This window comes from Ostrinia nubilalis, chromosome 3, assembly GCF_963855985.1.
Source record: "Ostrinia nubilalis chromosome 3, ilOstNubi1.1, whole genome shotgun sequence".
NCBI lineage: Eukaryota > Metazoa > Arthropoda > Insecta > Lepidoptera > Crambidae > Ostrinia > Ostrinia nubilalis.
In genome coordinates this window covers 11,183,829-11,210,811 of record NC_087090.1, presented here as the reverse complement: position 1 = coordinate 11,210,811, position 26,983 = coordinate 11,183,829, and the positions used below count along the sequence as shown (strand labels likewise).

The following is a 26,983-nucleotide window of genomic DNA, read 5'->3' as shown; positions in this document are numbered from 1 at the left end:
ACATAAAAATTACATTTTAAAAATTCATAAAAATTCCAACCATAATGTCCTGTACCTCTAGTAGGAAAAACTTTCGAGTTCGTTTCGTTGCGTATTCAAAGTGTCATCGAAAAATTTTGTATGAAAAATTAAACAGCGCCCCCTATATTATAGCCGCCCTAGGGGGCGCTGTTTAATTTTTCATACAAAATTTTTCGATGACACTTTGAATACGCAACGAAACGAACTCGAAAGTTTTTCCTACTAGAGGTACTGATTTTGTTACCATCAGATCGATAGTTCATGATTGTAGAGCAATAAAAGAAATAATTTGAGATTTATCTTTATGTAAATACTCGGTAGACCTATCGTGAAAATGTTTTGATATTTTCTTTCAGATTAATTGATAGTTTTGATCTAAATACATATTATTCAAATTCAATTATTCTGTTTACTATACATGTTCAAACATGACATTTCATGATAATACTTCGTAATTAGAGCGCATTTTTAACCGACTTTATGGGTATCTATAGATAATCCCAGGCACCTAACATTATTTAGTTGAGGCAGCTAAAATAAATAAACATCGCCATAAAAATATGATGTACGTGATGTTCAAGATAGGTTATGTTACCAGCTTGTGTCATTTAATGATGTGAAATTGTATACAAACATGGTTATCATCAAGTAGTAAATTAGTTATACAGGGTATTTCCTGTAAGGTGTTAAGCCGAAGCCAGGTGATAGGTAAGGACCATACCTATCGATTCTTCGGCTTGACACCTTACAGGAAACACCATGTATATTAAATCTACTCTACAATAAAGCAAAGTAGAATACTTGGACTTAGGCAAGGACAATTAAATGATAACCATAAAATATTGTCAGGAATTGAGTCCAGTATTATATTATATTAATTAATATTCTACAATATGTAAATGGTTGCTTTCATATGTTTGTGTAAAACTGTACCAGTATTACTTAATAATAAAATAATGATAAATCTTATGGGATGGGTTTCAAGCTTTTCTGTGATAAATACATAAAATGTATGATTGATCATAATTTCTTCCTATAAAAACATTGTCATTTGCCTATGATGCAGTTAATTTTATATTATAGGTAATTTAAAACTATTATCCAGTCTTGAAAAAAAAAAGCCGCGAAATTAGTGATTTGATGTAGACGTCTCTGTAGACTGTCGTCCGGCACTAGAACGTAATTCACGTCGAGGACATGGAGCGGCTGCTTCGTCTGTGGACTTTCGACCTTTTTTTCTGGACCCCTTGCGATTATGGTCGCTATTACTATTATCACCACTGTTGTTACTTTCGTCTATCATATCTTTATTTTCCGAGTCCAGTTTGTTAGAAACACATTCACTAATTTGGCTGTGTTCACTTACCAACTGAACATTTGGGTCTTCGACATAAGGGTCTGATAGTTTCACTTGTAATTTTTCTTCTCTTTCTACATTTGAAGAAGCCGAATCAACAGATGTAGCTTTACTATTTTCAAAGTCACTCGCTTTCATACCAGTTTTAATTACAGTTGAAGGTGCAATTAAATCTTCGAGATCCATTTCACCTGTGTTGGGTGAAGGGTCTGGTGGTTTTTCTTTATTTGAATTATTTTCTGACGAATTGGATTCCTTGACTTTCTTCAATTCAGGTGACTGTAATGCTAGGTTTTCAGGTTCACAGCTCATTTCATCATGACTTCTTTTTAGCGCCAACGATACATTAGACGAGCCGTCCTCTGATGAAAGTGTTCTGGCAATGTACTCGGATGAACTTTTACTTAGTTTTTCGTAAGCATCTTTTTCGGCATCTTTAACTTTTTTTGCTTCAGCTGAACTTACAAGACTTGCACTTAGTGCTCCGGATGCCATTTGTTCTAATAACATTTTACTTATATCTATATCTTTTTTATCACCTTTCAGTAGTTTTTCTTGGACCGCCGCAAATTCAGGAGGTACTTGAGACCGCAATGTATCAAAAGGTAACTTTTTCTTATCAGTTTTTGACAAGTCAGTAGCAGTTGTCTCGTGACATTCTGTATCTCGTGATCTCTTGTCAGCCCTCAATATGGATTCATAATTTAATGACTGCTTAGAAAGTGATTCCAATAAGTAGGGGTCAGGTGGTAAAAGAATTTGAGGTAACTGACTTGACTGTTGCCGATCAGAAACTTTTTGTTGTCGAGAGGTCGATGAATTAGTTACTACTGTTGACGATCTTGGGGTAGTGGTCTTAGTACTATTGCGCCCGGAATTATGACTTGAACTATGTAGTGTTGAGGAACCAGAACTCGCTGCTAAACTATTACTTAGCAATCCTAATGCATCATAAGCGGACGACATACCTGAATGCATGCCGAATGGATTTAGACCACTCAAACCTAGTTGAGGATATAACATGTTAGGATTGGGAAACACAAACGGAAATTGTGAATTAGCAGATTTAGAACTTGAAGTGCTACCTGCTTCAGAAGGTTTCCTTTGTTTTGTTTTATCCCCCGATGTACCAGCAGCTCCAAGAGCGTTCATGTCAAGTGAAGAAAAACCGGGTAGGCCTAAACCAGCTAAATTAGCAAATAAATTCCCACCAGCAATATTTCCTAATAAATTTGGCATGCTACCAAAGGAGTTTAATAGTGGATTATTTTTAGAGTCGAAGTTAGCTAAATTTGACAGTACTTTAGGATCGAAAGAACTTAACAGCTTTGGATCAAATCCTGTTAAATTTGATAAAGTTGCAGCTAATGTTTTCGGATCAAATGCAGATAAACTTGATAAACTTGCCAGTAGTGCTGGGTTCAATGAATTCATGTTTTGTGCTAAATGAGAATTTGCAGAAAGCACAGTTGAAGACGGTGAGTCAAGGGTAGGTGGACGTCCTTTCTTACGCTCACCCATTGAACTGGCAGGTGGCATAGGCGAGTGTCTTTGACTGCGTACATCCTGCGGCAACTTAACGTGTTCTTTAATACCTTCCGTCCACTTGGAATCAATGTCATACATCGGATTTTCGGCGATCCATTGTGCCAGATGTTTTAGCTGAGGCGCCTTATGTCCCACAATACGTTTTCCAGTCACTCGATGTACTACTGGAACATGTTCGTCTGGAGCTAACCGAGGTGTAAGTCCACGTCGACGAGACTCAACACTAGCTTGCTCAGCTAACCACTTGTTGACTTTAGCTTCGTGCGAATACGATTTCATAGTAACAGGAGAAGAAGATTTTTGAGATTTATTTTGTTCTAAAGATTGTTGCAAAAATGACGATAGCTCTTTAGAGGACGCTTGTGGCGAGGGAACATTAGTAACAGTTACCGAAAATGGTTTTTGAACTGCCGCTGCCGCAGACGACGTCGGCGGCGCAGCCGGAGTGACAGTCACATCAGGCAGGATAGGTGTGTTCCTGCTGCGACTCGTTTCGGACGTCACAGTTGAAGTGGGGCTTCGGGTCTTGGCCGCCGACAGTCCCAAAACAATTTCATCAAGTTTCTTCCTCTTCTTTTCCTTACCAACTATTTGCTCCGGAGCAGGCTGTAATCAAGACAACGAGTTCTTAGTGATGCGATCGGAACCCTCTTCGATCGTAACGTAACGAACGAAAGAACGTATGACCGATGACTTCATCCACTTTCAACATCGGATAATTGGTATGTAAATCTAGACTCGGTGGTTATCAGTCAGAACTAAGACAGTAAAAGAGCAAATAATCAGGGCAATAATAAAACAGTACTCACAGCATTTTTCCTTTTCATGAGTCTGGATAGGGTGTCGTCCAGCCTGCTCCTGGGCGGCGGCGCGTGGGGCGCGTGGGCGGGCTCGAGCGGCGCGCGGCGGCCCAGCGAGAAGTCGTGCGCCTCGCTGAGGTCGAGCGGCGCGGAGAGGTCGACGGGCGCGGCGTGCGCGGGCGCGGGCTCGGGCGGCGCGGGCGCGGGCGAGGGCGCGGGCCGCTGGTGCGCGGGCGGCGGCGCGGGCGTGGAGCGGCGCGAGCCCGAGTCGCTGGAGGCGTCGTCGCGCGCGTGCGCCGCGCCCGGCGACGACAGCAGCGCGTGCAGCTTGGCGCGGTCGGTCTCCACGTCGATCGCTATGTGCCTTTTCAGAGGGTGCTTGCGATCGTCCGCCTCCTGGTGCGCTCCCCGCGCGGCTTCGGACTTGCTCGTGACGGCCGCGGGCCATTCGCGGTTTTGTACGGCGTGAGCGATGTGATGCAGCCGGGTCTCGAGGGCCCTTTCCGAGAACCAGTGCTCGGTGGACAGCGAGCCTTCTATTCTTCCCAGTTTGGCTAACGTCTCCAGTTCGGAGAGAGCGTCCGTGTCGTCCTCGTTCTCGCGATCGCAAACGTTTGAAGTCCGTTTGCTACGTCTCAGAGACATACGCGTCTCGCTAGTCGATTCTTCTGAATTATTTCTGTCTTCCTCATCAGATGACATCTTTTGACTGTCCATTTTTGAACTCTTGTGACTGGTGTACCATTTAGTTGCGCTATCAGCAAAAGGCAGCTTCGGGTCACAAAATATTTTATTGTATGTGTCACCCAAGCCGTGCCTAAAACAAATAATAATCACAATTTATTTATTTTATGTGAAATTATGTACTAATACCCATTATAGCTAAATTACTTAGGCACTAAATCAAACAATCCATTCGACAAACAAAATATAATATACAGGGTGTTAGGTAAATGGGTATATGAGCCGACACTAGCCCATGTTAACATGGGCATATAAATGGTATGGTGAAGTCAGAAAATTGATATCTTCATTTTAATTATTTTAATTTTCATACAAATCGGATGTTATAAAATTTATTTTGTATGAAAAATAAAAAAAATTAAATGATGATATCAAATTTTTGACTTCACTATACCATTTATATGCCCATGTTAACATGGGCTAGTGTCGGCTCATATACCCATTTACCTAACACCCTGTATAGTTGTTTTTTTTTTGTAGATATACGTGGCTATTTCAAAAACACCAGTAACCTTGAAGGACTAGATAGCTGGCATCATAATACAACAACATCCAACATCAACATTTTTTTAAATCCTTTACTCATATTTTGTCCCAACAACAATGTATTTTTATAAAAAGGGAAACCTTTCATTGGCTATACTATCAGTCTAAATCTTATAACTAACATTTTCAATGTACCTATCGCTGTTGGTTTCTATAAAATAAATAAACGTATTTTCTTCATCAACAGTTTTAAAATAACTCAATACATTATTAGAAGTTGTTGTTTAAATTTTGTGGCTTATGATGTCAGCTATCTAGTCCTGGGACGTTACTGGTGTATTACAAAATATAAAGGAAAAATCAATAAAATAGTACTAACTTGCAAACTCCTAAAACCAATAATTTGTCGTGGCGTGCGGGTTGCCACCAAGGTGGTGTTTCAGGAGAACGTTCACATAACGCAAGACGTGTATCTAAAGCCGGATGCGGAGCCACTTCTTCACGCAATACGCGTAAAAGGTCAATTCTGTAATAAAATATATTTTGCTTTAAAAAAATGCCCAGTTGGTGTTTATACAAGACTTCTACAAAATTCTTTTAAATCATTATAGTCCGGTCAAATTAGGCGGTTATCACACTGCGCCACGCTCCGCCGCGGAGCGCGTGATTTCATATAAAAAATCCCGCGCGCAGACGCGTTGTCAGTGTGTTGTGCCGCGCGTGTTTCCTATACAAACTGAGTTATTGCATACAATGATTAAATCTGTTGTCCCGCGTACCGCGGCGGAGCGCGGCGCAGTGTGATAACCGCCTTAGACAATTAGGTTGCAATAATTCGCATACAGCTGAAAATTAGTACGGATGTTCGGACTACAATTATAAAATGTGAATTACTCGGACTAAAATTATAAATTATAAAATGTAAATGTGAAAAGTCCCCATCGATCCGACATGTGCTAAAAAAATTCAATGTTAAAGTTGAAAAATACAGGATTTTGCGATTTTCGGCCAAACGGTAAGTTTTATCATAAAAATATGTAAGACAAGATTATAGACCATGCAATGGAGAAGTTTCGTAATGTTGAAAACATTATATTTCACTGAATGAGATCAAAATATAAACAAAAACTAAACAGACATCATCATTGTCATCAAAGTTGACGTACGCAGCGATGCGACATTGCCATTCGCCTATAATGCATGTGAAGGGGGTGCGGGGCAATTGCGTACCTACGGAAAGAAAGAGAGCAAAATAAATCATTACAAAACACTTATAGTTAGGGAGGCGAATAGGGGAATTTTCGGCAATACTCGAGCGTGGCAGTTTAAGATATGAGAGATACCTTAGACCTAATAGAACAACCTTGTAAAGTATTTAGCTCTATATGTAGTGACGCGCGCCTAGGATAGACGATCAGATTAGTAAAAAAAATGGATAGTCTGAAATACTCGAGCGCGTCAGATTAAGATATTGGGGGTTCATTTTAGTGTTTAAAGACTAAATTTAACTAATCTGACGATAAGTCCTTGACGCCGTCGAGTTATAGGGTCGCGAACTTGTAAAAAAAAACGTTAATCCGGCATTCTCGAGCGCGATTTTTTTAATATTTATTTTGAAGAATATAATCTAAAACTTACTAAAAATACAAAATCTGCCGGTTTCCGCATGACCGGAAGTGTGGAGAAGCCATTTCGTCTTCCTAAGAACGCGTTACGGCATATAAGTCGCGAACGATACATTTTACAAAAAAAAAGTTTAAATAAACAAAAAAGGTAATTTTATTTTACACAAAAAAGGTCTCTTTACATTTTTGTCCAAAGAAAGGAAAAAAAAAGAAACCATAAAACCTTTTTCGGTCAGTTTAAGAGAACCCACCAACATTTTTGTCAGATTAAAAAAATATGCTTTCAGGATACCGAGATAAACCTCCCCTATGAAAATCTGACGCGCTCGAGTAATTGTTTCAGTTGTGAGTATTGTTTCAATTTAGAAGTTGTAGACTCACTGTAAAATGTTTAACTACACTCGCGAGCAAAAGTATGGAATCACTTACATGAAGTTGTTTCCACGCGACCTTGTGTACTAACGAATTTGTTAGTAAAAAATAAAGTGACACCATTTTAAAGATTAAACTTTTAGCTTTAAATTGATACCAAATTCATTTAAATTACACCAGTATTTAAAAAGATATCCCGCCTGATGTGAAGAAGTAAGGAAAAAGACATGTATCAACTGTTTGATACGTCGCGAGTTGCGGCCTATTTACCCCCTATAAAAGCACGTGTTTTCGGATTTTTGTTTTCACACGTTGATCCATACACATCTCCGATTCTTTTGACACTTTACCTGGGATTCTACACCTTCAGAAGCAGCACAAATCGTTGCACTATTGCAAGAAAGGCTCAGCCAGCGGGCTGTCGCACGTCAGTTCCACATAAGCCAGTCCTGGGTTTCGAAAGTTTTAAGACGCTTTCGGGAGACTGGTGGCTTTATCCCGAGACCAAGTTCTGAACAACGCCGGTGCACATCGCAGAGGCATGACCGTTTTTTCATGTCAACCTCTCTATGAAATCGTCATTTGACTGGTATCGACGTCCAGCAAGAGCTCAGAAATGTTCGTAGGATAGCTGTTAGCGAGTATACACTTCGTCTAAGATATAAGCAATAGAATTTGACTCCAAAAAGGCCTGCCACAGGCTCGAAACTGACGGCAGGTCACCGGTAAGCACGCTTTCAATTTTCTTGTACACGTCTCGATGGGAAGTCGAGCAAGCCACCCCCATAAGCCACTGTTTCAGCGAACCAGCACTGCACAAATCGCTCCCCAGGCCGCCTATAGACCCGACCTCTTGGACTGCTGCACTGCAAACACAGTCTGCATTCATTGGAGAACAAAACTCGCCTCCATTACTCGTCTTCCCATCAAAATAAGTGCGAGCTAATTGAAAGCGTGCTTGTCGGTGACCTGCTGTCAGTTTCGAGCCTGTGGTAGGCCTTTTTGGAGTCAAATTCTATTGCTTATATCTTAGACGATCTGTCCACTCGCTAACAGCTATCGTACGAATATTTCTGAGCTCTTGCTGGACGTCGATACCAGTCAAGTGACGATTTCATAGAGAGTTTGACATGAAAAAACGGTCCTCCCTCTGCGATGTGCACCGGCGCTGTTCATAACTTGGTCTTGGGATAAAACCACCAGTCTCCCGAAAGCGTTTTAAAACTTTCGAAACCCAGGACTGGCTTATGTGGAACTGACGTGCGACAGCCCGCTGGCTGAGCCCTTCTTGCAATAGTGCAACGATTTGTGCTGCTTCTGAAGGTGTAGAATCCCAGGTAAAGTGTCAAAAGAATCGGAGATGTGTATGGATCAACGTGTGAAAACAAAACTCCGAAAACACGTGCTTTTATAGGGGCCGTAATTATTTTTTTAATATTTTTCGTAAATAGGCCGCAACTCGCGACGTATCAAACAGTTGATACATGTCTTTTTCCTTACTTCTTCACATCAGGCGGGATATCTTTTTAAATACTGGTGTGATTTAAATGAATTTGGTATCAATTTAAAGCTAAAAGTTTAATCTTTAAAATGGTGTCACTTTATTTGTTACTAACAAATTCGTTAGTACACAAGGTCGCGTGGAAACAACTTCATGTAAGTGATTCCATACTTTTGCTCGCGAGTGTATAATAAATCATTACAAAACACTTTTTTATTTCAATTACAATGTTGTAGGCAACATTAGTTGTTGAACAATGTTGTAGACAAAAAGTCAGTCACAAAATCTAAGAAAAAACTAAAAAAGTTCTAAACTAATATTGAAATCAAATTGACAATTGACAGTTTATGACTTATTTTTGACTGTTTTTGACCAATTTGACCGTAAATGACGGTCAGTTAAATTCAGCCGCTATAGTAATTTTCAAGTCTAGTGCTGTGACGTCACTGATCAAATGGCGCGAAATATTTGTTATGCGCAACTTTGGGGCCCTGTAACTTGTTTAATTATTATTGGTTTTACTTATATTTTCAAGTTTTATTAATAGGAAAAAATTTGAAACTTCTCCATTGTCTATACACTTTCTCCTAAGAGTCAGCGTTTCTGAGATTAGCTGTTTTTGAAAATGGCTAGCTGTAATGTAAAACGGCGGATTATACTCCTACTGCGACATATACAAAACAAAGTCGGATTTCTTCGAACACATAACTCGAGAACAGCTGAACCGATGTTCATGGTTTTTGATTTGCTGTATTTATCTCAGTCCCGAAAAGCAAAATAACTATTAAAATATTGGAAAATTGACGAAAAAAAAAATTAATAAAAGAAAAACATTTTCCCATACAAAATGTTCATGGGTTTAATTTTTGTTTAATACTCTACCCGTGCGAAGCCGGGGCGGGCCGCTATTTAGTAATAAAAGTGTCAACTAGATAGATTTAACGGAACCTACCTTTCAAGAGTTGCTATTGCTCTTTCTTCCCCTATAGGTTCCGCTTTTAAGTCTGCTCTTGTAGGCAGTTCTGCTTCGCCCACAGAAAGTCCACATTGTCTTTTACACATGGCCATAAATGCTTTTAGGTAGTCAGTAAGTGCATCATCACTCTTTGAATCAAGTCTCGCCAAGGATCTAAATCGGCTCCATCGAAGACTCTTGGTAGAAGGATCAAATTCAACACCATAAGAAGCGACGGTACGTCGAAAAGCTTCTTCATCTGCACGTGTCCACCGCCATTGTGCCATTTCGTCCCTTGCAAGTTGATCCATTCGCTCGCGGCGCTCCATCTAAAAACGTAAATGTTTTGTTTGACTCAATAAGTATATTTTGTGAAAGAATATTGCTCCGTTTGCTCTACAGCTACACCAATTCTTCACCCTTCAAGCGTTATAACACTTTCTAATACAAATCATATCAAGTGAAGTGATACAAATTAAAGCACCTTTCAGACTTTCTGTATTTATTCTGTTCATTCAATTGGGAATTTATTCTGAAATCGAATGAATATAAATAAATATAAAATATAATTGCCAAAGCGTGGTGACGTTTGAACTGTACTGACCTCCCACCTTGCTTTTCTAATAACACATACTTCTGAATTACAATCTAGATCTAAGCAAAATAATTTTGTTAAAATATTTTTTTTTTATAAAAAAAAAGCAAACGGTTTAAAGTGGCGTGGCGTCGGCCGACCTTCCTGAAGGTTCGCGCCGCCCAAGCGAATTTCACGATTACGTCACCCGACCTATCGGTATATCCTCAGGAGGTCGAACGATGACTCACCTTAGCTCTTTGTTGCATTTTTAGCTCTTCTCGTTTATAATTTCGTTGGTAGGCAGTGATGAGGCGTCGCAACCGTGTATTCAAGTCCTGCATTGAGGGCCATAAATGGCCTCCAGAGCTGCCCTGGGTGCTATCGTCATCAGGCCTTGGCGAAGCAGCAGGGGAAGTAGCCCCGGCACCGCTAGATACATCATCTGTACAATCTTCATCCCCAACAACACTTCCTCTTACTTTCCTTTCTTCGCTTCTGAAATCGGAATATTGAGATTAAAAATAAGTATTTTAACATTAAAATATGCAGTGTTTTTGTGATAAAACCTATGTTGTATAAATGCTATGAACCATTAGCAAAATAATAACCTAAGCTTTTACAAATTCGACAAACCTAAAGATTGCTTGGATTGGAATCAGGGTTCGAAAATATCGTTATGATATATATCCGATATATATCATAAATATCGGATATTTATGATAAATATCGAACCCAGGGTTCGAAAATATCCTTATGATATACAGGGAGTCCCGTAATTCAACGTCAACCGGAACTGGGTGTTGAGGCAAGTTATGCTGGTTATCAGAAATATATATAAAAAAAAATCTATGTGGCATTTTGTCAAAATAATAGGCATTTAAAAAAAATCAAAAAAATCTACTCCCGGTGACGGTCTTTTTTTTTTGTTATGTAACCCTGAATAATGCTTCTCTAAATTGTTATCAAAATTACAAAAACAGCTGCTCCAGCTTGGATGAAAAAAATACATTATTCCCAAAAAAAAATTTCTGATAACTAGCATAACTTGACTCAACACCCAGTTCCGGCTTGACGTTGAATTACGAGACATCCTGTATATCAGATATTTTCGAACCCTGATTGGAATGTACATTTTATGATACATTTATTACGTTCGTAACTATAGTAAACATGGCCAAAAACTAATGAAAATACTGACGAATTGGCCAGAGCGAGATCGGGGGGAACACAATATGGTCCCCTTTGTGGCATTTCCAAAAGTATCGCTCAAATGACCCTGGAGAACATCTATTTAAACAAATCCCATAAGACATGGTCAGACATGCCAAGACTAACTCATTCCATAGCTCTTAGAAAAGCCTATAACTGAAAATTCTCTAATCAGATCATTAGGACTGAGTAGGATCAAAATGCGCATCCTAATTGAGTGCTCGCTCACTCAACACTGGAGCTTAAATAAGTCCTTGTCCACTATGGGACTGTCCGAAACAAGAACGTGAGGCGAACTGTAAGGAAAACAGTGGCGATCTCAGAATAGATCGATACCGGTCGCATTAATACTAGGACTTTATAGAACCAGAATAGCCGCTCAACACAAATAATAATAATATAATCATTGTTTACCTTACGGATTGTAAAGTACTCAAGTATTGATTTTAGTGGTTTGGTCGGTAGCTAATAATTGATGTACTTACTTTATATCTGTACACTCTGCGTCATCTGGCGGGCCCAATTTATCAACAAAACACAGTTGAGGATCAGAACGCATGGCTAAGTAGTTTTCATAACCGTGTATGTATGTCCCGACCAATAAAGAAACATCACACTCGGTATCCCACCATAGCCGAGGAGGAGTACTGTCTACTCCACGGGGCACACGCATTCCTAAAGAGCTAAAAAAGATATACAACATTTAAAAAATACATATTTTATATACAATCAATAACTATTTTAACTACCCACTTCAGTATTATTTATTTTACTAACCTGGCATGTAATCCATTTTCTATTTGAGTGGCAAAGTCGCCAATCACTTCATGTTTTATGTAATACATCATTCGAACCCTAAGCAAGACTCTGAAAAACAAATACGTATTATACAAAGATCTTAAAATAATTATAATATAATAACTTGTTTTTCTGCAAAATGTATGAGCCCACACCAGTCCAGTCATTTGGTAATTCTCGGTAAGCTTTCCAGGTAACCACGTTAATTTGTACCAAATGACTGGACTACACGGTGTAACTATGAATGTTGAAGTCTTTGAAAATATACAGAAACAAAAAAAAACAGAATATATGTTACGGTCAAAGTGATAAATGTGAAAATTATGAATAATCGCCGGTTATTATGAATAATCACCGCATGATTTGGTAAATGTGATTAATATGAGGTCATTTATGTGTGTATAAAACTAAATAGGCGGCTTAGGGGTGGCCCAAGGGCCACCCCCGCCGCACCTTAACCTATTTTTCACTTTAAATCAAAACATTATGTTATAGGCATCATGGAAACGTAATATTATGCAAGAAACATTAAAAACTCATTATGCCAAATTATATTAATATATGATATCAAAACGTTCAAAAGTTTGGCTGTACACGAGCACGTACACAAGATGTTGTTCTCTTTTATGAAATTTGTTAGTACTAAGGTTGAATTATTAAATAATCACTGTTAAATGTGATTAATTTATCACTTTTACCGCGACTGTCGGTAATTATTCATAATAACCGGTTATTATTAATAATTTTCAATTTATCACATTAACCGTAACATATACACATTATGGGATTAATATACTACTAATCCCCAGAAAACTGGCTCAGATAAATAAAGCTATATTTGTTACTACTAGGATTTTTCAGACTTTACATAGTATTATGTATGATTCAGTTATTGAATTAAAATTTTTTTTTTAAACTTACTTATTGGCATGTCTAAATAAATGCTTTTTATAGCTGCTTTCTAGGTAAACTTCGCAGTCATATTTGTCAATAGAACTCCAATGATTAGGATCTTCCCATTTTTGGGTATCATTAGGTTTTGGTAAGTCTTTTGGTTTATTTTTCTTTTTAGCATTTCTTCCTCGGGGAACTGGGTTGTGTAAACCACTATGATTCCTAGAAATTGTCACTTCTCCATTTTCACAAGGCTCTATCAAATCCCAAATAAAATTCCTAATCTTTTCGTCCCCTTTGTAATGCCTTAAGCAATACAAAACCTGAAATCAATAAATAAGAATATTTTAATGTTCTAAGTACTAAAATATTATTGGTCTATGATTTTGTTAAGTTCAGAATATTGTTAACATTTAACTCAGTGAAAGCCCATAACTTTCTCGGTATTAGCATGGCAAATCATCATTGCTATTTCTAAAACGATTCGAGTAGATGTTCCGTTTCTTTATTTCTTGTCGACTTAAGTATGCATTGACTGCATTATAGTCTATCCAATATAGCTTGATTAGAATGACAGCTGCCATCAAAAGTAACGACATAACTTTGTAGTAGCGATCAATGAGAGCTAAATATTGGCGGACAAGAAATAATTCACGTCTGACCTACAAACAATATTTTCGACGACAGTGCTTCCAATAAAAATGTTAATTTCGTGTATATGCAGCGTTAAATTACACCAATAAGTAGTAATTCGAAATTATAAAAATCAAGCTAGAGTATTAACGACGTCTCTACAAGGTTATCTCGAGTTACAAAAATGTTAGTGTAGGGACATATCGACAAAATTAAATGTCATATTAAATTAAAACTATTTTTTTAACATATTTAACAAATTTTTTTTCTAACTAATTTTTTAACATATTTAAGTCAAGTTATACGTTTTTCTAAATGTTCACTATTAAAAACCAAAAAACATTTCATTCTTAAATAATCAAACATCGGAAATCAATCACCGGTAATTTTTTGGGTATTCATAGCACCGTTGCTCTAGAAGAGATGCCCACCGCCCTCTAGCGAGAGGAAAAAACCACTGAAGAACAATGATGATAATGACTACGACTTAGGTTGTACACCCTTGACATGAATTTTAAATTTTACTGTCTTTAAATTTAAAACATAATTATCATTTTTATGAATAAAGATATGAAGAAAAATTGGGTGCATTTTTTTATATCATTTTTTCGAAAACTTATCGATACATCTATGTGAACCGTACGAAACATACCCAGCACTAGTCACATTCGTTTGACAGCCGTCATTCTAATCAAGCTATATTGGATAGACTATAGTCATATGTTCCATAGGACCATTTAAGCATATACCTTAGTTCTTTAGAAATTTCCCTAAATGTAAACAAATATGGCCAACTGACATTGACGAATTTTTAGTCTATGTCAGTTGATCTACTAGTGATGCGAAAAAATCTCTCGTTAATCGCAATTCTGTAAATGTCATTTACGGACTGCAACAGACGATTATTAGATTTTCAAAGATCGTTTGTATACTTAATTATTAAGATCAATCCCTCTTCTGATTGATGTTGAGATCAGTAATGTGATCGTCAAAATAGGATCTTCTTAATCAAAGAAAATTTAATTTTCCCTTTTTTATTTGTTTCGGAAATATAATTTAAATTATACTTCTAGACAAAGTGCACAATAAAATCGTAAACCAGTCGAAAAGTGGTCGAAAGGCCTTTTTATGTGACACTCGTCTGTATAATAAAGCTGAATTCAAAACTTCTTCACAAAGTGAAGTGTGTTGTTGCATTCAATGAAGAAAAAATACATTGTTGAATATAACCTCGTTTATATTTTATTTTAAATTAATATTATCAAAGTAATTGGTAATTGAAATAATTGAATACTTGAATAAAATCGATAAAATTTACAGATTATTATCTATGAATATTGTCTATGACTTACAGATTTTCCAGAGATAGGACCTAAACTTAAACGTCAAATGTCGATTTGACATTTTAACATGAAGCACAAATTTGCACCATCGGAATATTTTGTTAAAATATTTTGTCTTCAATGTTAGATTTCATATTTGTTTCATCATGAGAATAAAGTTGGTTTCATGAGCTTGTGAAATAATGTGTATGATATTAAGAAAACGTGAGTATTATAGTGTAATTGTGTGCACAAGTGTTTGTTTACATCGATGGAAAATTCTAAAGAATTTAGGATTAAAATAGGAACCATTACATTATGTTTTTTTTATAATTTCCATTTATAGCACTTGCTGCGTCATGAAAACATCAATGGCCCAAGTTAACATGCTTGCTCCTGATGATAATATCAACTGAAGGGTGCGCTGTATCATAAAGCAAGTGTATTCATTACAATTTCTACAAACTTGTAAGCTATTTCCACAATCTTTGTGTTATTATGAGTGACAAGGAGATTACGTAGTTAATATTTGAAATGTCAATCAAGGTTGTAGGTGTATTTTGATCATGGAACTTACTATAATTCGGGCACAATCTTCTATAACTGGCAAGGTCCATCCTTTTCGAAATTGATTTTTGTCTATTATTTCTTCCCATCGAGCCCAGCTAAAACAAATAACATTTTAATTTGCATGCAAGTAATAAAGTTCACAGTGTTCGAGAACGGATAAAAAAGTTCTTGGAACGAGGTCTATGGAGGGGGAAAGGGTACCCTTTTTCAACCGGCACTAGTTGTCACACTCAAATAGCATAAATGGTTATAAAAGCAATGCGGCCCCTTGCATTAGTTTTACTTTGTTATAAATAATAAAGTCACGCGGTTAAAAACCGCGGCGGTTTAGCCGTAGTGCGGACTCGGCCTAAGCAATGAAAACCTCCTAACTATCCAAGTGTGCTGTTTTTAAATGACGATGCACCCGTGCGCAAATTGCAAGCTGCGGTGGCTGCTGTGCAAAGGGTGAGCTTTGAAACCGGGAAAATTTTCCCTGTAGTCTAGATTTAGCCTTCAGCTATTATTATTTGTTTTTTAAAATGAAAAACAAACTTCGAGGGAATAAATTTCCAGCGACTATGAAGAAAAGTGTGCAATTTTGGCCAATTTTGACGACAATCATGAACGAATCGTTTTATTTCGAAGGTATAAATTAGTTAGTTGATAAATATAACAAATGTATTAGACTAACTCGTTAATCCTTCATTCCAATAACTTTTTGATCCACCCTCGTACTTATCCCCAGTACAGATGTCACTGAAAATACAGGGTGTCCCAAAAAGTAGTGTCAAGTCGAAGCCCAGAGGTAGAGCATCAATCACTAGGGCTACCCAATCACCGTGACTTTTGATAGTTTTCGAATTATGTTTTTTTACAACATACAGGATTTTAGTTTACATTCGTGTTACGGATGTAAATACTTCTGAATCAGTTAGGCCTAGTATTCATCTAATAATAATAAAAAAATCTGGCATGTAACTAGACTATTATAGTGACCAAAAAAGTGCCTAAGCTTAGAAATTTAAAACAATCATAACTCGAAAACTATCAAAAAGCGCAGAAAATATATGGGGGTAATTTGGATAGCCCCTAGTGATGCTCTACCTCTGGGCTTCGGCTTGACACTACTTTTTGGGACAGCCTGTATAAACATCCTAGACTACATCTCACTTAACATCAGTGGGTCTAGACACGGGCCTAGACAAAGTGCACATTATAATCGCAAACCAGTCGAAAAATGGCCAAAAGGCCTTTTTTGTATGAAGTTATGACAGATTCGATTTTCGATTCGATCAAAAAGAGCAACTTGTATGCCCCCTAGGGGAAGGTTCGATTGCGGTCAAATACCTGCCTTGTTCTGCATAAAAAAATAATATAAAATATTTGTAGCCAACATCTTAGACTGTTAAAATATAGGCATCTGAATTTCTTATTTCCAATAATGTATAATTAAAAAGGAATAAATAAATAGTAACTTACCCGAATGTTAATAAACCTCTTTCTATTTTAAAACATTCAGATCTCGTCCACGACCCATAAACTACTTCCTCGTCTACAGGTATACCTTCATGTCGTGGTATGTAATCATCACTTGCATATCGTCGTCCTTTTCGTCCAAATTTGTCTTTCTTCCTTTTGCTGCGCAAACTTATACCTAAAAACACGTGACTAAATGAGAACTTATTACAACTCACTCGTGCGTGACATAGACAAACGGACGTACGGACGAACACGATGTGATTAGTTATCTAGCTAAAGGTTCCTTTTGTAAACCGAAGAGTAAACTTTGTCGAGCTTTAGGTAACACCGAATGTGCTTTCAGAAGAACTAACATTTTGTGAAAAGGGCCAAAATGGTGAAAAAAATGTTTTGCTTGTTTAGCAGTAGTTTAACTATACTGGCTAGTTAGTTATGCAATTAAACTTTGTTTGCATGGAGAAAAACTTAATCGCTCACATTAATTCTTGGACGAACCACCTCTTTAGGTTATTAAGGTACGGTTTCCGCCAAGGCGGAGCAGTGTTTTGAAAAACTGATCAGATTTCCACTTCTCTCCGATCCGCACGGCTCCGCTTCGCGCCGCTGTCAAATTCTATAGAAAAGTTACCCGACACTTCTCCGCCTTGGTGGAAACCGGGCCTATGCTCGGATACACGATTTTGAATGGTTTAAGCCATACTCTTTTTTCAAAAGGCGCGATTTTTGAACTCAAAATTATCGTTAGTTTTAGTTTCTCTGGAGGCACATTCAGCGATACTGCCAAATTACTTTCGAAAATGTCTCGGCGTCGACTACAGTTATAAGTTCCTCCTGAAGTACATCCAGGCTTACGAGGTTGGATGACCTTACAAGCGAAAACTTTAGGATCTATCTATATGAATTCAATTTACAATTAATATGATTCAACAATTTTAATTTTTCGGATGTTACCTTTTGAAACAACTTACCTTCTTCATCCTCTTCAGAATCGGGCGTTACTTCCATATCTGACATTTCCATAGGACCATCGTCATGTCCATACCTTTTAATGACGGTTCGTTTTCGAGGTTCTGTAACTATCAAATCTTCATCTTCTTTTTTTTCTGTCGTGTCAATCTCAGCTTTTTTAGCCCATTTGTTCCAAAAATCTGGGTCCCTGATATCAATATCCGAACGCTGGTCAGTGGCTGCAAAACTTGCCTTGGAAAATGTAGATCCTTTTTCAGACTCCATCTGAATAACTTGGGTGCGGCGAGCTAATATCATTTCTATATCTTCCTCACAAAATTTATCGCCAGCATTATCTTCATCCATAACTGCACCATACGCCCCTTTTTTTAATAAGTCCTCAATCTCTTTTTTAGATAATTGTTTTAATCCTGTCTCTTTTCCCTGAGACGTGTTCATACTTTGCAATATAGCTTTATCCAATCCTAACTTTAAAGATGCTTTATCAAACATTTCTCTTTCATATGTATTCCGACAAATTAACCTATAGATTTTTACCATTTTTTGCTGTCCAATCCGATGGCAACGTGCTTGAGCTTGTAAATCATTTTGTGGATTCCAATCACTGTCATAAATTATGACAGTATCTGCGGCTGTTAAATTTATACCCAAACCGCCAGCTTTCGTGCAAAGCAAAAAGACAAATCTATCAGAGTCTGGTTTAGAAAATCTATCTATTGCCTCTTGCCTTAAATTGCCTCTAATCCGCCCATCAATTCTCTCATAGGGATACTTTCTAAATACTAGATAGTCTTCCAAAATATCCAAGCATCGAACCATCTGACTAAATATTAAAACTCGATGTCCACCAGCTTTTAACTTTGGCAATAATTTGTCAACTAATACCATTTTTCCAGATGACTGAATTAATGCTTTATAATAAGCTTCTTTATCTTCTCCATTAGCTTGTTTATAATCAAACTGAATTTGGTCTTCTGCTCCATTCAATAAATATGGGTGAATACAACACTTCCTTAATTCCATCATGGTGTTCATTAAATTTGGAATATTTGCCGCTGCTGCGATGCCTTTTTGCAAAAAACTAAAGTTCCTTTCTAATATGGCTCTATAATATTTTTTTTGTATATTGGTCAATTCGACTTCGATTATAGTTTCTTCTTTTGGTGCCAGAGTTTTTTCGACGTCTTCTTTAAGCCTTCGTAACATCATAGGTTTTAACAAGGCTTGTAATTTTACCACTTCAGATTCCGTTTTAAGTTGTCCGAATTCATTTAAAAATGCATCACTACTGGCAAACTGCGATGGTTCCAAAAAGTTTAACAAAGAGAATAATTCATTTACATTGTTTTGTAAAGGAGTTCCAGATAACAGAACTCTATGTTCCAGATGAAGTTGTCTTAAGCCTTCCAATAACTTACAGTTGCGATTTTTTAATCTATGAGCCTCATCTATAACACATACACGCCAGTTAAATGATTTTAGCTCTTGAAAATCTGTGACAATTATTTCGAACGTTGTTATTAAAACATTGAACTTCGTAATTTCTTTAAGAGTTTCACCATCTTCGTTTTTATAATAAAACTCATATTCTTGAATCATGCTTTTACTTTGCTGTGAACCGTGATATACTACTACGTTCATTTCGGTCCAAGCTTCAAATTCTCTTTGCCAATTAGGAATAGTTGATAAGGGTGCAATAATAAGGAATGGACCTCTAATACCATATTCCCAGACAGAATTCACAAATGTCAAGCTTTGAATAGTTTTTCCAAGTCCCATTTCATCCGCTAAAATGCAGTTACGGTTATTGTGCCAAGAAAATAATAACCAATTCAATCCTTCTAGTTGATAAGGTCTTAATGTGTTACCTCCTTTGTAAAGAGGAGACTCTTTAAGCTGCACCCAGTGATCGGCTGAGGGTCGCTTTTTGTATTTCCATTTTTCTCTTGGAGGTATTTCGTTAAAAATCTTAAATTGTTTAATTTTGTCGACATCAATATTTTCTTCTAACTCCCATGTACTATCTTCATATTGCATACTTTTCCATTTCACCAAATAATGTTTGACTAATGTATTATTAGCAGGATCTTGATTTTCGGACATATCTAGTATTCTTTCTACTTCTATATAATCTGGATTAAAAGGTTCATCATCCAACAGTTCGAATATATTCATTTGTTGAGCTTGTTTCTGTTTGAATCGTTTGATTTTAGAAAAAATACGTTTGTCGCCTTTATACAGTTCTTCTTCTGTTTTCCAGTCACAATGAAGATAAGAAAAATTCCTGTATTTGACAAAATACTCCTCAACATCAACCACAACCGATTTTAAATTTTTTGTTTCACTTTCTTTACTCTGTGTATCCAATGGCTTGAGTATTTCTTGCGATTCTTCATTTGCAGCAATAACAGGGGAGGCATCTTTCTCTGAAACTTCCATCACATTACTCTCAGGGTTTTGTTTTATAATTTCATTTTCCGACTTATCCTCATCTGTACATTCCACTTCAGTTGTAGTTTCTTCTTTTTCGGATTTTAATATTTCTGATGGTGCTTCAGGTTTTATTTCTCTTTTTCCCATCCGCGATGCCAATACATATTGCACTATCATGGCATCTTCTTCTGTCGGATTCACATAAATATAGTGTTTAGGAGCACCTTCTGGCCGAATTATATCTTTGGTTTCAATATTGAGATCTTCGGCTTTAATATCTTTTTCGATCTTAGGTGCAGCCACATTAAATTCATCATCTGACAATCGCAACATAACGTCATCTGTGTATTTTTTACGCTGCGTGTTTCTGGCAGATCTACGTTTCAAACTGTCATCGCCTTCAGGGGGAGGTGAAGGCGGAGGTGTGGACATCATATCATCAGGTTCACCATCAGAGTCTGGTACAATACCACCACGTTTTTTCCTTCGTCCTCCAGGCGTTTTTTTTAATGCTACTTTTTTAGCACTACCTCCACCGGAATTTCTTTTTTTTGAAGAACGTTTCTTTTGACATAGAGAATCTGTATCATCCTCCTTATCATCTTGATCTCTCTTCGCCTCTGCTTCTTCAAGTAAATCTTTTATAGCTATTTTCGACACTGGAATGTCATCAAAATCAGTCACGTTTGTGTCATCAAGCGACGGCAATTCTGCGGTAGTTGTAGTATTGTTCATTAAGTCCGTATTTGCAACAGACTTATTTACAATTGTATCAACTGGACGACCATCACTGTTGCTTTTCTCTAAAGATTCATAACTTGTAGTAGTATCCGCCTGAAACTCAGGACCATCTTTTTTTGCATTCCGTTTTCTTTTGGGAGCATTCGGATCTTTAGGTTCTCGTTTTTTTCGTTCTTTAATTGGCTTTTCCCCAAGCTGCTTAATTATTTTCGGCTCTTTCGGCGTTCGGGGTTTTCTTTCCTTACTTTTACGAGGTCCTCTTTTTTTTGTACCTTTGGTTCCAGAAAGTTCATCAACTGATAGTGCGCTACTATCTAGCGTTGTTATATCATCATGTAATTCAGAATCAATTTCTGAAGTGCTTTGTAACCCTGTCCCTGCAGTTACACAATCTTCCGACACAGGGAGCTGATCGAGAGATGCAGAAATATTCACCTTCTCTTTCCTCACTCTTGGTTTTCTAGGTTTAGCAGGTCCTTTACCTCTACCTCGACCAGTTGTACTCGTAACTTGTGGACTTTCTACCATTTTAGAGCCATACAGTGTATTTTGTAATAAACAATTAGGACCACCATTGCATTTGTCATTAGTTTCATGTTGTTGTAGAAGGGCAAGTCTTTCCTGTAAACACCTGACCTTTTCTTGATTTTCATTAGACGGCGGAAGACAATATATTTCTTGTATTTGTTGCTGCAATGAAATTCTCTCTTGATGGTGTGAAGTAGGATACATGTTAGTCATATTCGGGTGGGGTGCAGTGTTTGCTCCCATCATAATCATATTTGAATTGATGTTATGTGGCAGATTCGGTATAAGATTAGACGAAGCGTTTTGAATATTTGAAGTCATTGCAGTATGCATACTTGGTACATTCATGGGCGGGGGGATACCCACTTGTACATTTGGAACACTATTAGTCGGTACATTAGATGCAATAGGGATATTACCAGGAACATTAGTCATAGCCGTAGGAGGCATATTTGGAAGTTGGTTTGGAATATTCGGAGGCAAACAAGTTAAGTTACTTTGTGTATTATGTACCGGTAATGGTACTGAATTGGCATGTTGCATAGAATGATTAGTTTGCCCGCCAGGAACTGTTGTAGTAGCAGCTACACTTGATTGAAATGTAGCCGGAACATTAATATTTGTATTGTTCTGTAAATTTGATGACACACTCACTGTCGGATTGTTTGAAATAACTTGAGCAGTAGGTAAATTGCTTGAAATGTTTTGATATGGTTGACTTCTGCCGATGTTCAAATTAGACATATTGTCATATTGATTTACTGCACTCAAAGCTGTTGGATTAACAGGCACATGTAAATTTTGCGAAGCATTTTGTGACATTTGCTCACTTACAGTGGACGAAGAAAGGTTTGTCATAGGCAAACTTTGGATTACTTTATCAGCACTGACCGGAATCGATTTGACTTCTAGTTTCGGGTCGTTAATATATGTATTACCGACGCTCTTGTCACTTTTTTCTTCTTTTGATACTAAATTTTCGCTAGTAGTCTCAGTCACTTGAATCTTATCTTGTGTTTTATCGGTTACATCTGAACTTTCAGAAGATACCACAGGAGAATTTGAATTATTTGATATACCCGATGAACTGTTTGTTGTGATGTCCTTAGGAACATTTATACTCGCTGGCGTAGCGAATGTGTGCGGACTTTCTGATGATTTTTCAGGTTCTTCACATTTTTCTGTAACTTTAGAATCTAAATTTGTTACAGTCTTGACTGCTTCAGATTTTAACGCTGAAGTTTCTACAGCTTTTACTTCCACATTATCCATTTGAGGAGGGTTCGGAAGTGGAGCCGGCAATTTGTTTTGGTTCCATTGAGAAGGAGAAGCATTTAAATGTCCGACTACGGGTGAAGCTGGATTACGTTGATATGGATACTCAGCACCACTCGGTAAAACCATTTGTTCCAACGCTTGAAGCGTATTTTGTGACGTAAAAGAACCTGATGACGGTGCAGGTCCCGTAGTAACTGGCGACTGGACTAGATTACGTGACGCATGCGGTGAAGCAGTGGGTCCTTTCACAGGTGACATTACTGGTCTCGGAGATAGTTGTGGCTGTTGTTGTTGTCGTGGCGATATTTGAGCTCTAGGTGACATTTGAGGAGATAATTGTGGAAATGGTGGACGATATTGCGGACTTCCTTCAATACCTGCGTTTTTAACAGGATTATACTGATTTGAAACATTTACATCCAAAGGATGTTGAGCTTGATGCGGTTGATAGTTCATAGGTACTGAATGATGGGGTGACGCATACGGCATCTGAGTCGGCACAGGGTGTGATGGGGCAACTGATGAAGGAGGTCCTTGATTTTGACGGGACACATGATGAAGTGGCGGTGCCCCTGGATGATGAAGGTGGACATTTGGATGACTTTGGATTCCAGGGGCAAGGCCGCTAGCATGGGTCGACATATTTTGATGAGGTTGGTGTTGAGGTATGCCAGGATGACTTGGCTGTGCATGTGTTAATCCATATTGATGAGGATTAACTTCCATTTGCTGATGGTAAGTTGGATGTTGACCAATCCTAGATGCGGCCGGAGGATGCATTTGTGTGTAATTGGGATAATTCTGAAATAAATATAGAACATATTATTAGGCTAACAATACATGAAATGAAAGCCAGTAATTAAATTGGCTTAGTGACACAGCCACTTTTAGGCCAGTAGAATTAGATTTTAAATCGGAAATAATTCCTACTAAAGATTTTATTGTATTAACGCCTTCATTTGTTGCCCATTACGAGACAGTTTATTTAGGAAGTTTTATAGGACACACACGTCTTTGTTATAATTGCAATAAGGTTGTGTTGTCCACTTAGATTGGCCATTTTGGGTGTCACGAACTATTTGATGCTGACTGTACAAGTGTACATGCATGACAACAAATTGGGCACCAATCACTGTCAGACAAAAAAAAAGGTGTCTATTGAAAATACCAAGTTTTTTATTAATTTATTGATTGACGGACGATGCAAGTAAATAAGAGAAAAAGTAAATAATTATTTACAACTGGCCACAGTATTTATCTATACCATATTTTATCATTAAATTATGAGAGTTAACATAATTCATTTTAATATCTGCACAGAGCGGTTCACTTTTTAGGGCCATTTACCTGTTGTTGTCCATATATTTGTTGTGACGTAGGTTGAGAAAAATGAGGCTGTCTGGGTAAGTAAGCTCCACTTTGGGCCTGTAATCCACCTAGGCCACTTCCCTAAAACATAATAACAAGTCATCTATTGTCTGATCGGAATAGGTAGACGAAATTTTGTGTATTTGCCATATTAGAATAATCAAAAAAGCAATTTAACGAAGAAAGTTTGCGTAGTTATGATTGTGTGTATTTATTTAGCAGCAGAAATAATTATTATCGTAGATTTTTCATTCATTAGGCACTCAAAAGATTATTAGTATGAGATAATAATAAATTCCTTTGTTATTTATCCTCCTAGCCTAGCCAGCCTAAGAAACTTAGTTTTCAAAATCTATTTTTGTTATAGCGACGTTGCCGTGTTTCTCATTGGAAGAGCGGCAACAACACAAAGCATGTCAAGATCATAAAGTTATTAAGTCAAAGTCAAAACACACACACACAACGACATTATAAAACTTTTTTGACAGAACACTATTTATTAGTTTATCCCTTTCTCGCACTAAGATTTGCGTCTTGAATGGTCAGTTAACAGTGTTGCTGTTTGTACATTAAATAAAATATAAAATTTATAAATTACATTTGAGGCAAGCGAGAAACTGAGCAAGTTACAAAACCCATTATAAGAATGCCAGTTAGACTAGGCGCAGACCACCGATTTTTAGTTGGCCGATAGTTGGGCCAGATTTTAATTTGTATGAAGAATCGGCCAAATCAAATCTGTGTAATGTTCGCACTTCCATACATGCCCATACTGATCAACTGCCCGACTAAACTATCGGCCGACGAAAAATCGATGGTCTGCGCCTAGGCTTAAGTGCCAAGTAGTGTCATTAATTTACTTGTCTTTAAATCAGCAAAATATGAAAAAAACATCTGCTGGTTTCGTCATGCTATTTGAATAAAAAAAACTTTATGGCATCTTGTTCTTTGTTTAACTAAAGAAAGAATTAAAATAATATTTTTTTCTTAAATTTCGTAAAAAATTGAGACTGAGGATTTCAGTAAAAAAAAAGGTATAATTACCTGTGGCGGTGCATATTGGTGCATTTTTTGTTGATGTTCATAAGAATGCCTGTAACCAGGCGTAATAGGTGAATATCTATTAGCACTCGAAGGCCCAGACCACACACCCATGTCTCCAATACCTGAACAAATTGCACAACATTAAGGCTATTTCCCAAACTCATAATCACGAAGGCGAGTGAACTTGTGTGTGTATACTTTGCGATAATGTGATGTCTGTCAAAACTTTTGAAAACCGATTAAGATCAGTAGCGAGCGAATTGTCGCTCAAGTCACACGTGCCATGGTGTTCACGGCGCTAATTATAACAAAGTACTGTAAGGCCCTTTTCACACGTCCCGGTTGCCGGTTAACCGGCACCGGGTATCCGGTGGTGAAGTGTATGGGCATGGTACGTAGCTTTCACATGTTCCGGCGTAATTAATCCGGCATGCCCATACACTTCACCACCGGATACCCGGCGCCGGTTAGCCGGCAACTGGGACGTGTGAAAAGGGCCTTAAGCATGTAAAAAGCTAATTTATCCATAGCGAAGTATTTCATTTATTTTTATTCGGAAAAATAATACATATTTTTATTAATTAGATTCAATACATCTAATAAGCACACAAATCGATAACGTTTTCTACTTAAAGAATTATCGACAAACATTTTTATAATGCAAATTTCAGGCATAAATAATGTCAAGTATAAGTACGTTTTTTTAATTAGTTTAATATTATAAATTCAATATTACTTGACACTGGCTAAATCTAAGGGTTTTGGGAATTATTTCATTGATGGTAATAATAAAAAACAAACTAACCTGGCTGTTCCGGCATTGTGTACATTGGATCTGGTCCAGGGTGGTGATATCCTGGGTAAGAGTGTGACGGGTGCACATGATGCGTCGGGTGTAGGGGAGCATGGGGGGGCTGTGGTAGGCGTGGCCGCGGAGGATAGCTCCCGTAGTCATGATACTCAGGAGCTGGAGGTCCTCCGCCCGGCGGTGGTACTGTTTGTGGATTGCTGGTAATACCACCAGTACTTCCGCCTCCAAAAGATGCCAGTTTTTGTATAGATCCCTCTTGAGCCACACTTGCAGGATTATAGGGTTGTCTGTAACTAAAATAATTTCAAATATGTAATAAATTTGGTGTAATAAATCAAATGTAATGCATGCAATTTTTTAAAAATATTCGTTGTAAGTGGTGTGGACATTATGTTATCTGTGTAAGTATTAGATGTGAGACTTAAAAATATATTAGCGTTCTTACGCACTGGTTATATTAAATGAATAAAATTAAATCATCATCACAATTTCAAATTAATATTTTCAAAGATTTTTACTATGCAGACATTTTATTATCTACTAACAGCTGTGCCCGCAACTTCGTACACGTGAAAATAGTTAATATTTCCCGTTTTTGCAAAAAAATTCTCTACTGCTCCACCCCTATTGCTCGTAGTGATGTTATAACATGAAAATGGGTGAAACTAGACCAATTTTTATCGAAGGAAAAAATGACAAAAAGAGTTTGAGATTTTTAATTGTCTTTATAAAAAAAAATCTTTTAATTACTTATTGTAAAGAAAACGTTAATCTTTGGAACTAATAGGTATATGATAAAATGAAAACAGTAAAGATGGTAAATAAGTTAACAGATAATACTAATAAAATGGTACCTATTCACATCCTACTAATCCTACTTCTTCTTCTCTTCTACCTAATCGTTTGTTACTCTTTCACGCAAAAACTACTGAACGCAT

At 37.3% G+C, this 26,983-nt stretch overlaps 1 protein-coding gene across 1 annotated transcript in view; it reads right to left on the bottom strand.

Moving 5' to 3' along the window:
• Positions 1-249: 249 nt before the first annotated feature.
• LOC135087927 (chromodomain-helicase-DNA-binding protein 7) overlaps positions 250-26,983 on the bottom strand; it is a 44,211-nt gene continuing 17,477 nt past the window's right edge. The window contains exons 3-16 of the mRNA XM_063982782.1: positions 26,040-26,338; positions 25,235-25,356; positions 24,170-24,271; positions 17,842-23,623; positions 16,874-17,048; positions 15,420-15,507; positions 12,915-13,210; positions 11,973-12,062; positions 11,681-11,878; positions 10,235-10,481; positions 9,407-9,738; positions 5,336-5,482; positions 3,736-4,543; positions 250-3,532 (exon numbers count right to left, since the gene is read on the bottom strand). Of these exons, the coding sequence (XP_063838852.1) occupies positions 1,151-3,532; positions 3,736-4,543; positions 5,336-5,482; positions 9,407-9,738; positions 10,235-10,481; positions 11,681-11,878; positions 11,973-12,062; positions 12,915-13,210; positions 15,420-15,507; positions 16,874-17,048; positions 17,842-23,623; positions 24,170-24,271; positions 25,235-25,356; positions 26,040-26,338 (11,068 nt within the window). The 3' untranslated portion in view covers positions 250-1,150. The remainder of the gene's footprint in view (positions 3,533-3,735; positions 4,544-5,335; positions 5,483-9,406; positions 9,739-10,234; positions 10,482-11,680; positions 11,879-11,972; positions 12,063-12,914; positions 13,211-15,419; positions 15,508-16,873; positions 17,049-17,841; positions 23,624-24,169; positions 24,272-25,234; positions 25,357-26,039; positions 26,339-26,983) is intronic.